The 14,731-nt window shown below is 34.4% G+C and overlaps 1 protein-coding gene across 5 annotated transcripts in view; it reads left to right on the top strand.

Moving 5' to 3' along the window:
* Positions 1-14,731, top strand: part of MIA3 (MIA SH3 domain ER export factor 3) — a 50,488-nt gene that overhangs the window by 24,327 nt on the left and 11,430 nt on the right. For 2 of the 5 annotated variants that reach the window (XM_081297231.1, XM_081297230.1), the window contains exons 7-16: positions 7,132-7,263; positions 9,526-9,547; positions 10,472-10,560; positions 10,801-10,878; positions 10,966-11,076; positions 12,312-12,383; positions 12,563-12,667; positions 13,300-13,422; positions 13,521-13,626; positions 14,637-14,692. In XM_081297231.1, the coding sequence (XP_081153357.1) occupies positions 7,132-7,263; positions 9,526-9,547; positions 10,472-10,560; positions 10,801-10,878; positions 10,966-11,076; positions 12,312-12,383; positions 12,563-12,667; positions 13,300-13,422; positions 13,521-13,626; positions 14,637-14,692 (894 nt within the window). Of the gene's footprint in view, positions 1-5,731; positions 6,032-7,131; positions 7,264-9,525; positions 9,548-10,471; positions 10,561-10,800; positions 10,879-10,965; positions 11,077-12,311; positions 12,384-12,562; positions 12,668-13,299; positions 13,423-13,520; positions 13,627-14,636; positions 14,693-14,731 lie in introns of those variants that run through there. The other 3 variants (XM_081297234.1, XM_081297233.1, XM_081297232.1) reach the window with 3 other exon arrangements.

The following is a 14,731-nucleotide window of genomic DNA, read 5'->3' as shown; positions in this document are numbered from 1 at the left end:
AATATCCTCTCCTCAGCAATTGGCAGAAAACGAAAAATAAAAGTAAGGTTGTAGAAAGTGTGAATGACATAATCAATCCATCCATTTGAAATTAATTGACATTTATAGAAAACCCCCAAGGAGCTTAGTGCACATGGAACATTTACCAAGATAAACTATATTCTGGATCTTAAAAAAATTATCAGTAAATATAAAAGTATTCAAAGTCAGGCAAAGCTTATTCTCTGAACACAATAAAATGAGAAATCAATAATGGAAAAATCTGGAAAATTCTCAAATATTTGAAAACTTAAGTGCCAGGCTGCTAAATACATATATATATATATATATATATATATATATATATATATATATATATAAATGAACAACACAGTACATTTATTTTTATGTGGTGCTGGGGATTGAACCCAGTGCCTCACACATGTGAGGCAAGCACTTTACCACTGAGCTACAACCTTAGCCCCCACTGCTAAATAATTTTTGAGTCAAATAAATCAGAGAAGAAATTCATATTTTGAGTTGAATAAAACTGAAAACAACATATCCATTTGTGCAATGTCACTAAAGTGTTATTGGAAAATTTATAGCACTACCAGGCCCAAGATAGCTTTATTAAAAAAGTAGTCTCCAGTCATTGACTTTAGTTCCTACTATGAGAAACTAGAAAAGGAAAAATAAGTTAATCTCCAAGTAAGCAAGAAAAAAAGATATAATAAAGACCATAAGTCAGTAAAATTTTAAAAAAGGAAAATAAGAGAAAATCAATTAAACCCAAAGCTAGTTCTTTAAGATGAATAAAATTGATCTACATCTAGTGAGGGAAATAAAAGAGGAGACACAGATTACCAATATCCGCAATCAGAGAAGGGATATAACTACAGATTTCACAGATACTAGACTGATAATGGGGGATATTATGAACAGTTTATGTTAATTAACTTGACAATTTAGATGAAATGAAGAAATTCTATTTAAGCCACAAATTGCAAAAGTTCACTCAAGAAAAACAGACAATTTCATAAACCTTGTTGACTGTTAAAGAAATTGAAGGTATAGGTAAAAACCTTTCTACAAAGAAAAAAATATAAGACCCAGATAGCTTTATTGGTGATCCAATTAAACCTGTAAGGAAGAAATGATACTAATTCCTAATAGTATTAGTAATACTAAACCCTTGTAGAATATTAAAGCAAGGAAATATTTCTCCTATGAAGCCAGTGTTATCACTACACCAAACCAAGACAAAGATATAACAAGAAATGGAAACCACATACCTCTCATGGGATCTCCAATGAATCTGTACAGAAATTCTAAACAAAAATTTAAGTCAAATACAACAATATGTAAAAGGAAAATACATCATAGACAAAAACTAGACTGATGATGGGGATTTATGTCAAGAATCCAAAATTTATTTAACATTTGAAAATCAATGAAATTTACCACATTGATGTACCTAAAAGCACAATCTTTGTGTTTAGCTCAAGAGATACAAAACAAGCATTTAAAAAATATAGCAGAGGGGGGAAATGTTGGGGAGTAATATTGGCCAAATTATATTGTTATTTTGTGTGCATGTACAAGTAGGTGACAATAAATCCCATCGACATGTAAAAACAAAATCAGCCCTGATTATTATTTAAAATTTTTTTTAGATGTTGATTGACTTTTATTTTATTCACTTATTTATATGCGGTGCTGAGAATCGAACCCATTGCCTCACACATGCTAGGCAAGTGCTCTACCACTGAGTATCAACCCCAGCCCCTCAGCATTGATTATTGATGTAGAAAAACAAACAACAAACTAGGAATAGAAGGGAGCTTAAAACATCCTCTGAAAAAAATGCAGCTAACCTCATACTTAATGGTTGATAATTGAATACTTTTCCCCAAGATCAGAAACCAAACAGAGATGTCCACTCTCATTACATCTATTCAGCATTGTACTGGGGTGCAGTAAGGAAATAGCTAGTATACTAAGGCAAGAAAAAGAAATAAAATGCACTCAGATTGGAAAGGAAGAAATAAAATTCTCTTTATTTTCAGATAACATGAATATATATAGATACAATCTGGTATGATCTAGAAAAAAGCTATTGTAAGGTTGACAGATAAAATTTACATCTAAAAGCAATTATATTTTCTATATATTAACAATGAATAATTAGAAATTGAAATTTTAAAGATTTCCATGTACAATAGAATAAAAATATGAAGTATTTAAACATAAACGTGGCAAAAACTAAAATGTATATATTAAAAACTATAAAATATTGCTGATAGAAATTAAAGAGAACCTAAATGGAGAGATATACCTAATTTATGAGTCAGAAGACTAAGGTGTCCATTCATCCCAGTTTAATCACCAGAGTCAACATTATTCCAATCAAAATCCCTGCAGAGTTTTGTAGAAAATGACAAGCTGATTGCAACAGACCTAGAATACGTGGCTTCAAGACTTAATCTAGGGCTGGGGATGTAGCTCAGTGGTAGAGCACTTGCCTAGCATATGCAAGGTCCTGTGTTCAATCCCTAGTACCATACGAAGAGGAAAAAAAGAAAAAAAAAATATTCTAAAGCCACAGTAATCAGGATTGCAGACAAAACATTGGAACAGAGCCAAGAATTCAGAGATAGATACACAATATATATGGCAACAGTCATTGATAAAGATGGAAAGACAAGTAGAGAATGGAAAGTTTTTTCAGCAAATGGTACTGAAATTACTGCATATTTATATGCAAAATATTGATCCATGCCTTGCATTAGACACCTGAATTAACTCACAGACTTAAATATTAAACTCAAAACTACAAAACCTCTAGGAAAAAAATAAGAGAAAAATTTTTGTTGAACTTAGGTTCGGCAAAGATTTCTTAAATTTGACAACAAAAGCATTAAAAAGGATTTGACAATGTGGGATTCATCAAACTAAAACCTCTGTAATTCAAAATACACTTTGAAGTGAATGAAATAGACAAAACACAAGCTGGGAGGAAATTACTGTAAAGCATTTATCAAGACTTGCATCAAGAATATATGAAGAACTCTTAGAACTCATTAGAAAAAATATAGTCCTGTAAAATAACACTTCATCAAAGAAGATAAACAGATAGTAAATACATTAAAAATGCTTGACATAATTATCAGGGAAATGCAATTTTGAAGCATAAGAGTTACCACTACACACTTATTAAATATCTAATATTAAAGACAATTGTGCTGAGTGGTTGGAGAAGAGATGGAGGAACTGGATGGGTACACAGCTGGTGGGGATATAAAGTGGTAGAATCACCTTCTTAAAAAGGTAAACATACACCAGTCATATCCAACCATTCTTTTCCAAAGAAAATATAAGTTATATAGCAATAGGAGGAATTTTATATCAGTGTTCTTGGCTATTTTATTTGTAAAAGCCCCAAACTGGAAAAAAATCCAAATGTCTATCAATAGATGATAGACAAATTGTGGTATGTACATATAATGAAATGCTACTCAGCAATAAAAATAGATGATAGATAAACTGATGTAGATGAATCTCAAATTATGCTGAATAAGAGAAGCCATAGAAGATGCAATATATTATCCCATACACATAAAACTTGAGGAATACAAAGCAATCTATTAAGATAGACATTTTGCTGGAGGAATGGGAAAGTGGGGGGCAAGAAGGAAGGGTGACAAAGGGCAGAATTACCTAGAGAATGAGAATATTTTTGGAAGTAAAGGATGTGTATATTTATTATAATGGTGATTTCATAATTTCATGTTAAAATTTATCAAATTGCACACTTTAAATACATGTAATTTATTGCATGTCAATTTTACCTCAAAGCTATAAGAAATAATATATTCATCTTTTTTCACTTTCTAAGATACAAATAGTATTCTATAAATATTTTTCTCTACTTCATTTAAAAAAATGTATTCTGGAAACCAGCTCTTAGCAGTATTTAAAATTATTTTCTTTCTTCTTTGGTTTATTCAACAACTTTCATTGATGACGGTTGTTTCAGCCTTTTGTGACCATCTTGTATTATTATAATTAATGCTTGAATAACATAGTTTTGTAAATACAAGTTTTAAACATTTGTTGTTGTATTCCCAGTATCTTTAGAAGTTAGGGCTGGGGGACTATAGCTCAGCAGTAGAGCACTTGCCCTAGATACCCTTCCCCAGCACTGAAAAAGTTAAAAAAAAAAAAGTGAGATTGTTGAGTTAATAGGTAAATATATAAGCAGTTTTGGGAGATGTTGCCAAATCTCATTCATAAGGGTTGTATCATTTTGTATACTTATCAGCAGTGTCTGAGAATTTGTATTCCCCCACATTCTCTCACCTACTGAGTATGTTGTCAAACGTTTGGATCTTGCCAATGCAAGTGAGAAATGGTATCTTGGTGTGGTTTAATTTGTATTTTGTTCATTATGAGCTAAGCAGAGCATGTTTCCATATGCTATAGCTATTTGCATTTCTTTTCCTGAGATCTGTTTATTTCTTCAGCCCATTTTTGTATAGGTTTGCTGGCCATTTTATTTATAATGTTCTTTATATTTCAGGAACAAGATTCTTTGGACAATAATATGTTGCAAATATTTTTTCTCAGGTTGTCATTGTCAAACTGCGTGTGTGTGTGTGTGTGTGTGTGTGTGTGTGTGTAGCAGGTTTAGATACAGCCAGGAAAGATTTTTTCAATGAGGCAGGTTTTGCCCACTCATAATACATAGAAAATTTCACCCAATATTTTCTAGTACTTGTTTATTTTCTATTTTTACATTCATGTTTCTTATCCATTTGTAGTTTATCTTTTGAATAAGTAGAGAAAAATCCAATTTTATAATTTTTCATGTGGTAACGCTACTTATTAGAAAGTCTATTTTCCCCAAACTAACTTTTATTGTACCCCAAATGTCCAGTTGTCTCTGTTTCTGGATTCTCTATTCTGTCCCACAATCTCTATGTATTCCTGGGCTTGGACGAGGGTACATGAATTAATTATATAGTCTGCCCTCCCTGTACCCTTCATTGCTCTTCTTTTTCAGTGCTTTCCTGCTTATTCTTGTTCTTTTGAATTGACTATATTCAACTTGATGACAGATTTTTAAAGATCCACAGATGTTCATTCCCTCCCCAAGTTAAACGTCCCCAGTTTCTTCAATTTTTAGCACATGCTTTTCGGGGGCTATTCATGATTCTGTTCTTTTCCACAAGTCATGCAACCTTAAAATGTGGCATCCAGAAATGAAGCCACCGGCGTGGGGTGATAATGACATGATTCCTTAGGGTAAGGCTTTTTAAAAAGAGTGTCATCCACAATTGGAGAAAGTAACAGGACTGGAGTGAGCAGGGAAGGAAAGCCCAGTCCGAGCAATAGTCCTTTAGAAGGGAGCAGGAGAAGCTTCTCCTCTTTGTCTGCACTTTTGGGGCAGGTACCTGGTGTCTCAACACATTGACAAAAGGGTTTTGCTCTGAGAAGGGCTGGGAGGCCTGACTTTCTCCTTTTTCCTAGTCTCTGCCTATAATCCCCTTCTGCTAGTTCCCTGGCTTCCTCCAGGGCCTTCTAAATTGCCGTCCTCTCCCAGTTCAGGGGACAGGTGAGCCTCTTTCCTTCTGGAGTCCTTTCATTTGGACTCTTCCGCTCCTCGCGCTGTCCCCCGCCGGGCTCCGCAGTTGGTTCTTTCCGCTCCCGGCCCCGCCCCTCGGCATCCTCCCTCTGCTCACTGCAGTCCGCCCAGGGGCTTCGTCTGATGACGCGTTTTACGTGCGTTGGGCGGAAAGCACCTGCGGTGGAGGAAGGCAAAGTTCACTCCCAGTACCCGCCCCCTGCGCTGGGTCCTACCGAAGTAGGAAACGGTGAAAGAGAGGGTCCTGTGCTGTTCTGCAGGGAAGCGTCGCTTCCGCTCAGCTGTCCCTACACCATGGACTCAGTACCTGCCACTGTGCCTTCTGTCACTGCTTCCCCAGGGGACCCGGAGCTCCTGGGACCCCTGTCGGTGCTCTACGCAGCCCTCATAGCCAAGCTACTGGAGGTGACGGTCCTATTTCCAGGGAGGGACCCCAGCTCTGGCAGGCGGGTGGCTGAGTTCTGGCAGAGTGGGTGCACTGACTGTCGCGGCGACGGAGAAATGGAGTGTGTCAGGCCCAAGGCAGGCAGGACGTGACTGTATTGTTAAGTGAGGCCGGTGAGAGTGTACTTGAGCTTTCCCCACTTGCACTTTTTTTTTTTTTTTTTGACGGAATAGAGGTGACAACCTCATGGTATGTTCCGAAATGCAGCCAACAATCCAAACAGCTAACGTTACTACAGGTCTTTTCCCTACGGAGACTGCTGGGGAATTGGGCCCAAATGACAGTTATCTCCTATTACGTGTAGAGGGCGGTGAAAACAGGGAAGAGCAGGCAGGTGTTTACTGCACTGCCTTTGAGCAACCATTTAAAATTAGGCTTTGAATTTTATAGAAGGATGTTAAATTCAGAGAAGTTTATCTAAGCCAGTTTTCAAGAGTTGTCTGAAATTACATGTCACTTATCTGTTTATATAAGAGTGGAATGGAAGTAAGATTTAAAATCTTATACATATCATTGTTTTTATTTGTTGCCATAAAATTAATTAGTTCTTTCATATATTTAAGTATTTGTCTTAAATGAATTTTTTAAATTATAAAAACCAGGTTATCTAAGAGAAAAGAATGATCCAGAGGGATTCTAGCCAGGTGTTAGACAATGTGATGATATAGGGCCTGTTACAAACTGGAAATGTATGCTCAATTTAAAGTATTTAGATTTGGGCTGGGGTTGTGGTTCAGTGGTAGAGCGCTTGCCTAGCATACATGAGGCACTGGGTTCGATCCTCAGCACCATATAAAAACAAAACAATGTGTCCACCCTAAAACTAAAGATACATAAATAAATATTTTTTAAAAAAGTATTTAGATTCATTATACTTGAAAACACTGCAAGCAAACAAAAAATATGAGACTGCCAGTATCCTCTCTCTTGAAGAAGCTATTGGAAAATATTGAGGAGGTGGATTTCTGATGGGGAGGTTGGTTTAGAATTGCCATGATTCTTTGTGACTGTTTTGTTATAAATTTAAGGTTTCCCATTTCTTCTAATTTGTCTGTTTCAGCTGTTTACTACATTGCCTGATGATACTCAACCTGGAACTGATTTTTATGGACTACCATGGAAGCCTGTAGTTTTCACTGTTTTCTTTGGGATTGTATCCTTTGTCATTTTCTTTTGGAGAACTGCTCTTGTTGTGAGTAAATTAACTTACTTATACCTTAGCACATAAGCACAAGGATTATTTTATATAGTCACTGCCCCCCCTTTTTCTTTTTCAGTTGCTAAAACACAAATTAGTGGTTTAAGTCAAACTAACCTTATAAAATAATTTAGTGTGGGTGCAGTTGGTAGAACTGGTAGTTCTTACAGCCATCCTGACCAGTAGTTTTATATGTATCAGAAGTCTTAAAAGTGGGATAAAAGATGGGATAGATTAGATAAATATCCTTTTATGTAGCATATATGTCTAGTAATCTATCTTAAAGAAATAACTATGCTTTGAAGATTTTGGTAATGTTTTTTCAATGGAACAGTGTATTAGATTGAAGACTTAGCACAACATAATTCATTTAGGAGTTATTGTATGTTCGATTAATGGAATAGTAGGCAGATTTATTTATTTCAAAGCTTTGAGGTACAGAAAATGCTCACAATTAAATGTGAAGTGGGAAAAAAAAGCAGAAACTAAGATTTAAATGTTGATGAACTGTATGTTAATATAAACACATATAAACAGGGGGAAATGCTGCAAAGAAATACAGTAAAATGAGAAAAAGGAGATGAGATAATTTTTCCAGTCTTTTATATAAATTTTTCCCAGATTTTATGATTTGATCATATGTTCAGAAAATACCTTTTTATTTGGAAGTACAGATTATGTGTTGTCCAAAAATCCATTAAATGTTTTGTTCATTAAGTTTTTTTTTCCTGAGCAGAATTAGTCTATCTCTGTGTATGTGTGTACATATATGTATAAGTGTGTGTGTGTGTGTGTGTGTGTGTGTGTGTGTGTGTATATATATATATATATATATATATATGCACTTATACATACTTATATTTGTACTGTAGGTCATTCTGTTTCATAGTTGTTTAACATAATTGGAAGAAAATTATTTTAGGTAAATGGACTTTGCATATGAAAAGCCTAACAGTTAAAGAGGCCAAAAGCATTGGATACAAATCTTTTCAAATATGAGTGTTCTTTTTCTGATTTCTTAATTATTTCAGACATATCATTGTTAAGATAAGTTTCCTCTCCTTGTACAATTGAGTGTAAAATCTCTTAAAAAGTATTCCCTTCTTAAATAGAAGAATCGTTTGCCTGGATTCCTGTGAGGAATTTTCTAATTTCATTGAACTTTTTCTCAGCTAAAAGGAAAAAGGAAATAGAAGGATAAAGAGAAGGGAAAAACATGAAAACATTTTATATTTCTCTCTCTTGTTTCTTTCATTTCAAGAACCCCGGTACCTGTTTCTCTTTTCACTAGGTTATGTGGGATCTGGTTCCTAGCTTGTTGCTCCTCAGTTTCAGCATTTGACTTTGGAACTTTAGTCCCTACCTTAGATGACTGCTTTTATGCTACTTCCCATTTTCCTCTGTTGTCATTTTGAGTAAAAGGTTAGCAAGGCTATGACATTAAAGAAATGTTCATTTCTTTCCGTGTTGGAGTTTTCTGAATGCAATTTCCTATTACGAAGATCCCATGGATGATCCATGGACACATCTGAGTATCCCATAACCATTTATAACATTTGAAAGTAATATGCTAAGTTACAAAGAAATTTAGTGATGTTTTAAAAAAATTTCTGCTTAGGTTTTATTATCAGGCAGTTTATTGCTGTCTTTTGGAAATGATTGTTTTTGTCCTTTCCAGAATATGTTAATTGTCATTTCTCTTGTTGCTTGTACATTTTCTTCTAGCAGTCTTCCCTTTCAGATTTCTTGCTATATATTTAGTGGTTTGCAGAAATAAGATGATGTAGCCTCTTAGTTTCTAAATTCAGCCAATAGCCAAATTTAAATTGGAGTTCTAAGATGTTTTCTGGTGAGTGAAAGTGGCATATCTTAGTACAAAGATTATGCCTTTAATATTGTTTCCTCAGATTCCTTTTGAATAGTCATTGTTTCTAGACTTTATCCTGGTTATTTAGAATTGTCAAGTAAATGATTTTGAGTACACACACACACACACACACACACACACACATCTTTACTGTGAAATAAGGTACATATCTTAGTGTTTTTATGTCAGAGGCTATTTATGAAATATCACTACCAATTAAATTTAAAAGGCTTGTTAACCTTTACTTATTTTTAATCCTATAAATTATTATCCTGAACCAGAATGTTATTAAATTCTCACTTGGTTATGATTCTGACTGTTGTTTTAGGAATGCTGTTTCTATTGAGCAGATGTTTGACATCAAATTTAATCTTTTTTCTCTCTTCTAGGTAAAAGATAGAGTATATCAAGGTAAATTTTTAGGTTTCTTAAACTTGTAATAACCCTTTGTATTGGTGTTTGATGTGTGTTTTATGTATGTTAGAAGTAGATACAGTGACTTTTAATGTCTATTATATTTTTTACCTCCTGAAAATTTTACTATTCCTAGGTTGCTAGCATGGATAATAGAGTGGATGATGATGGTTCCAGCTCTGAGATAGGAGATAAAGAGGAGGAACAAATTGTGGATAGGGAGATGATGATAAGTTTTAATTTGGGGCAGATTAACTTTGAATATTGATGTAATGCAGGTGGTATTACATTTGAAGAGTATTTCTATGCTAATGATTTAATCATGCATTAAGTAATTGAGTAGATAATTTAAAGAACGGTAATGTGAATCAGTATGTTTTCATTTCTGTTTTTCTTTGCAAAGAATTAAATGATTCCATTTTCTGAAAAGAAAGTGTTTTGAGAAGGGAGGAATATCAAGCTATAACACTTTACTGTATTTCCCATCTGTGAAATAAGCTTAAATTGAAATATCATTTTGGATGGGAGGGGTACCTGGGATTGAACTCTGGGGCACTCTACTGAGCCACATCCCCAACCCCCTATATTTAGAGACCAAGTCTCACTTAGTTCCTTAGTGTCTTGATCTTGCTGAGGCTGGCTTTGAACTTGGGATCCTTCTAGCTCAGCCTCCTGAGCCACTGGGATTACAGGTGTGCACCACTGCGCCCAGCAAAATATCATTGTTCTTATATTTTTCTTAAATTTTAATAATTTTTATACTCTTATTGCTAATAAGCATAGATTGCTTTTTAAAAGCATAATAGTTATGCTAAGAAGTATTTCCTCATAGTACCATATAACATGTCTTTGCTTTTAGTAGATTGAGTAATTGAATTTCATTTAGTGATTGTAATAATCTTGTGTATTTCCCCCTTTTAGTCAATGAACAGCAAATTTCCAAAAAGGTGAACAATTTCATGAAAGAAAATGAAGAACTAATGCAGAAATTGTCAAATTATGAACAGAAGGTATAATTATTTTTTTGTTTCTTTCTCCCTTGGTTCTAGCTTGAATCATTTCTACCTGTTTTAATTTAAAAATTATATTTTAAAATTTTTGTTTCATTATTTCCTACAAATCATCCAAATTCTAAGCAGTCATATGTATTAAGTACTGCTTTCTTCTAGAAAGGGTCACTTGTTTGGAAGTGACTTGTATAGTAGCACTATAATTTGTGTATCTTAATTCTGAATGCTTTATTTACATAGTTGAAGGAATCAAAGAAACAGGTCCAAGAGACCATGAAACAAAATATGATTCTTTCTGATGAAGCAACTAAATATAAGGTAAAAATCTCTTCTTTGGGGGGAATTACATTCTAAACTCAAAAGTAAATGTAATGAGTGAGTATTCTTGACACCTTTTTTTTCCAGGATAAAATGAAGCTTCTTGAAAAAGCTAAAGAACTTCTGGATGAGAGAGCTAAAAGTCTTCATGTTATGTTAGAATCTGAGAGAGAACAGAAAGCTAAGAATCAGGACTTGGTAAGAGTTTTGCTGCTAAGTGTTACTGCAATTTGGCTTTTAAAATATTTTGTAAAATTGGTTAAGTTGAACTTAGTCCAGCTGTTAACTAAAGTAAGATTAGGAGTCAAGGAAGTTGAACCCACTTCTGCCCATTTTGTGGAACTTTTAAGTATTGATACAACAAATTATTTTTATGGGCCTAGGAAATATTTTTATTCTCAACCTTGGATAATTTTCATATTGCTTTGCTCTGCCCTTGGAAACATGCAGAACAACTAAAAAACTATTGTCCAGTTGAACAGTATTTGTTTACTTTTTACTTGAAAGAGTAATGAATTAATCAATTTTCTGTACTTAAAAAAATTTTACTTACATATTTAATTTTCAATTTCTATAAGTTTCTGTAATTACATAAAAGTTGCAAAAGGTAGTAGAGAGTGTGTTCTGAAATATCCTACCCCCAAGTAAGCTTGATCACCTAGCTGAGGTAGTATTTATAAGATTTCTCCACTGTAAACATTCTTTCCAATCCTTTTCATATTGTATTCTTTGGAAGTTACCATGCACAGCCCACAGTTAAAGTATGAAGAGTTACAAGCTCAGGATGCAGCTCATGGTAGAGCACTTGCCTAGCATGCATGAGGCCAAGGATTCAATCCCAGGCATTACAAACAAAGATTGCAGAGTTATGTCCACTTCCTTAAGGAGCGAGTATCTTTATAAATTTTTTGGAATTCTTCTGTATGTGAGATTAGTCTATTCTTCCTTAAATTTTATCATTTTTTACTTCAGATAAGAAAATTTTAAAAATGATCTTGGGAAATTTTTTTCTCTATCACTAGAAAAAAAATTACTAATTTGAACTGGTTTACTTGAAACAGTAATTAATTAGTTAATTTTCTATGCTTTAAAACATTTTATTTACTTATTGCATTATGATTTTCTATACTTTGACCTTTTTTTCTGGTTATCTCATAAACAGTAAGGTTGTGGATGCCATGAAATATTTATGACTTCATTTTCCCTCATCTCTTTCAGTTCTTGATTTTTTGCTTAGTCCAAAGCTGGATCCCCTGCATTTACCTGAAATGTAATGGGATGGCTTGACAAAAATTTTGTTGTGTTTATCTTTTTTAGTATATATATATGTGTGTGTGTGTGTGTGTGTGTGTACACACACACACATATATATATATATCAGTATTTCTACTGAAATCCTAATGCATATTTTGTGTTCTGTTTTCACCTGGCAGATAATGGAAAATAAGAAATCTATAGAGAAGCTTAAAGATGTCATTTCAGTGAATACTTCTGAACTTTCAGAGGTAAAGCTGCCAACTCTTGCTAACGGATATTAATACTACATCTTAGTTTTGTTGCAGACCAAAAATTTGAGGTGTGCTAAAATGTGCAAAAAATGAGAACTATATGATGTCTGGTTTGGGAAAGTATAACTTTGTTTTTTCTTTGGAATTAATTCACTAACTGTAGTGTTTTGCATTAGCTTCAAATTGTCCTTAATGAAGCTAAGCTTCGTGAAGAGAAGGTGAAGTTGGAATGCTGTCAGCTTCAGAAAGAAAATACCATGCTTAAGAAGAAGAAAGAACAGGTAAAGAAAATTTGATGTCATACATAATGTAAACTAGAGAAGTGAATATCATTATCTTGTATCTTTCTTGGATCTGTTTCTGAGGTAAGGAATATTCATGTAGGACCTTTTCTAGATATGCAATGCTCCCCAAATTGAGTGCATATATATGGTCTCCATCTGTTTTGGATTTTTGGATTATTGCTTTTCTTATCAAATGTCAATCAGTTATTAACTTGCATAGCCTCAAAGAAACTTTTTAAACCAGAAAATTAAGTATTTTATGATCCTCTTTTGAGTAGTTACTGATTCACCGGCCAAGGGAAGATTACATGATAAGGAATCTAAATTTAGGAGACAGTCATATGTGCCCAGCCATTCCTGCTGGAGGTAAATTATTTGAATTGGCAGCAATTTTCTGGGGAATGCAATAAACAGGGTCAACTTCCTGATAGCTCTGATGTTCTTACTGCAGCTGTGAGAGTTGGGGCCACTCTGCCCTCTTCCTTAACCAAGGTCTCAACCCCCTCGATTGAGGCAGGCCACTGAGGAGTATGGCTCTCTATTTCTTTGTCTAAGTCTTGTAGTCCTGATATATCCAGTGCAGAAACCCCTCCCTAACCCATAGGAATTCATGTGTTTTGACTTTTCAGTTGCAGCAGGAAGTCAAAGACTGGAGTACATCACACGCTGAGCTCAGTGAACAAATGAAATCATTTGAGAAGTCCCAGAAAGATTTAGAAGTAGCTCTTAGTCACAAAGATGATACTATTAATGTAAGTTTATACTCCAAATACATGTTTCATCTCATGAATTCTCCTGAAATCTTCTGAATTAAAATTGAGAGTCTTCCAACCTTTTGCTTCTTTTCTAGGCTTTGACTAATTACATCACACAGTTGAATCAGTTACAATGTGAATCTGAATCTGAGGATCAAAGTAGAGATGAGTCAGATGAATTAACCAATGGAGAGGTAGCAGGTAAGATCAGTCTCAGGGAGGTTGAATCCTTTTTTGCTTTCCTGTCTTTAATTAAGTATACAGATGCTACTTTTCAGCTGGCTGAATTTCTTCTTAAGCTTCAGGGTTGTAGACATATCACTGGATCTATAGATATGTCTGTTGCATTGGCAGAGGTGGGTTGCTGGGGTATAATGTAGCAATAGGCATGTGAAGAACACTGACTTTTTCTATCCCATTGAAAACTAGTAAGTACACTGCAGCTACAATAGTCACATCCTATACCTCTAAGTATTGAACATTGTACAGTAAGAGAAATTTATTTCTTAACTTATGCAGATGATACTTGATTTTGATACTCATCATCTCTATGGCTCTGTGGTTTTAAGGTCCACAGTCAGTCTTAAGAGTCCGGAGGTAGTTGGAACCATAAACTAAGGCTGTGAGAACAGAGGCTAGACACTATCAGAAAGCTAGAGAGGGAGTGTAACAGTGTTTACTGATGAGGAAAATATTTCCAGATGTTTTCTCCCAAGTTGGATATTGCTTACATAGCAAGTATTTCAAACCACACCTGGTTCAGGGAGAAAATAGAGGATTGAATCTTTCTAAACAAGACACTTACTTGCCCAGGTGAAGATAGATCTGAGAGAGAAGAAAAGCTTTTATCTTACAAGAATAGCATAGATAACATTTTAGTTGTGCAAGCTAGAAATTCACCTTTTTTTTTTTTTTAAGACACAGTACTTTTATTTATTTTTATGCTGAGGATCAAACTCAGTGCCTCACACATGCTAGGTGAGCACTCTACCACTGAGCCACAACCCCAGTCTGAAATTCACCTCTCTCTTTTTTTTTTTTTAAATCTAAGCTTGCAATTCTCTTAAAAGTCATTAGTCTAATCAGTTTAATTATTTAATTGATTTTTTTTCTTCTGGTGTTTGAACACAATCATTCTTTAGTTTGGGGAAGTTAGGAGAATATAGAGTTAAAAGTAAGGAAAGAAAAAGCTAAAGTCTTTTGTTTTTTAGGTGATCGGAACGAGAAGATCAAAGATCAAATTAAGCAGATGATGGATGTCTCTCGGGTATAGTTCTTTGTAAGAGTCCCATAGTGCCTGTGAATT

The sequence above is a fragment of the Spermophilus citellus genome (assembly GCF_964194105.1).
Source record: "Spermophilus citellus genome assembly, chromosome: 6".
NCBI lineage: Eukaryota > Metazoa > Chordata > Mammalia > Rodentia > Sciuridae > Spermophilus > Spermophilus citellus.
This window is presented reverse-complemented; position numbering and strand designations above follow the sequence as displayed.